We start from the raw sequence: 1,657 nt of genomic DNA, 5'->3' as shown, positions 1-1,657 counted from the left end.
TGTGCGCCACCATGCCCGGCTAATTTTTTGTATCTTTAGTAGAGATGGGGTTTCACAATGTTGACAAGGCTGGTCTCAAACTCCTGACCTTGTGATCCCACCCGCCTTGACCTCCCAAAGTTCTGGGATTACAGTTGTAAGCCACCGTGCGTGGCCTCACTCTTTTTTTTTCTTTTTTTTGAGACGAGGTTTCACCATGTTGGCCAGGCTGGTCTTAAACTCCTGACCTCAGGTGATCCGCCTGCCTCGGCCTCCCAAAGTGCTGGCATTACAGGCATGAGCCACTGCGCCAGGCCACTTTTTGCTTCTTAAAGAATAGTTTATCTCATGCTTCTTGGTACCATGATTATTTTGTAAACATTGTATTATAAGCACGGCAAGGACTGTCTTATTCATCGCAATGCTTTGTACATAACAAGTAAGTTCTCATTTATTTGTCTGATTTTATACCCTGAAAAAATTTGGTTGTCCATATCAGCCCTCTTTAGAGAATGGGGCTTTCTGGGGAATTAATTTTGTAGCCCAGGACTATTTGATGTCCTTCTTTCTACTTGTTGTGAAAACCTGTGCTTCCAGAAAAAGCTTGACATCCATTTAAACAATACTCAATTTAAATGGGTAGCATGCCTAAAAATGGAGTTTCAGGGCTTTATTCCTTGAACATCAGAAAACGTGTATTTCCTGTCATTATCTTCCAGGTGGGTGATGGCACCACCTCAGTGACCTTGCTTGCTGCAGAGTTTCTGAAGCAGGTGAAACCCTATGTGGAGGAAGGTTTACACCCCCAGATCATCATTCGAGCTTTCCGCACAGCCACCCAGCTGGTATGGCAGTACTCTTTCCTGGAGTGTGGAGGGACTGGGAACAGGGTATTTTAGACATTTTCTGATGTCTCCCTAGTAATCTCAGTTCTACCATTCTGTAGCTATTTGATGAGGTATCTTACTTAACCTCATTAAGCCTCAGGTTAAGTCTACCAGGCTATGATGTTTCTTAGTAAGTAAGGTCTAGTTTTTGTTTTTGTCAAGTACCTCATGGTGCATATTGAGACCTAGCTATTATTTGCCCTCTAACCTTCATTTCTGATCTGGGGTAAATCATTACTCTCTCTAGGCCTTACTTTCTCTCATTGCTATCTCTAGTTTGAGTGATGACCTTAAAATGAAATAATATATGAGGAGTACTTTGGAAAAGATAAAAAGTTTATATATTTGTATGTGTATTTTATATGTAACTAATATATAAAGTGCTAGAAGTTTTCATAGGTATTTTTAGTAAACTAGGTTTGGCTTAATCTTGTGTCACAGCTGTTTCCACTCATTTGTTGTAGTGTGTTACCTGCAGACCCAGAGTGAAATCTTGGAAGCACCCTGATTCTTCAGAACTATATGCCCACTCTACATTTCTGACTTTTGGAATTTTCTGAAGTATAGAGGTTTACATTTTTCTGAGCAGTTACAAGACCTAGAAGTGTTGTTTCAGCTGTAGAGTAGAAATGCTTAGGATTTGGGAGTAAGTAGACTCAGGACTAATGAGAGATTGGGGTCCACTTCAGCAGTTTGTCTTTAGCATGAAAGACTCATTCAACTTTTGTTCTTGGCAGGCAGTTAACAAGATCAAAGAGATTGCTGTGACTGTGAAGAAGGCAGATAAAGTG

At 40.7% G+C, this 1,657-nt stretch overlaps 1 protein-coding gene across 1 annotated transcript in view; it reads left to right on the top strand.

The window, feature by feature from the left end:
• CCT7 (chaperonin containing TCP1 subunit 7) overlaps positions 1-1,657 on the top strand; it is a 19,930-nt gene that overhangs the window by 8,267 nt on the left and 10,006 nt on the right. The window contains exons 3-4 of the mRNA XM_017521922.1: positions 699-824; positions 1,604-1,656. Coding sequence (XP_017377411.1) covers positions 699-824; positions 1,604-1,656 — 179 coding nt within the window. The remainder of the gene's footprint in view (positions 1-698; positions 825-1,603; position 1,657) is intronic.

Source organism: Cebus imitator, unplaced genomic scaffold (genome assembly GCF_001604975.1).
Source record: "Cebus imitator isolate Cc_AM_T3 unplaced genomic scaffold, Cebus_imitator-1.0 Scaffold23, whole genome shotgun sequence".
In the NCBI taxonomy this organism is placed as follows: Eukaryota; Metazoa; Chordata; class Mammalia; order Primates; family Cebidae; genus Cebus; species Cebus imitator.
The sequence above is the reverse complement of the archived record's forward strand: the minus strand, read 5'-3'. Positions and strand labels throughout refer to the sequence as shown.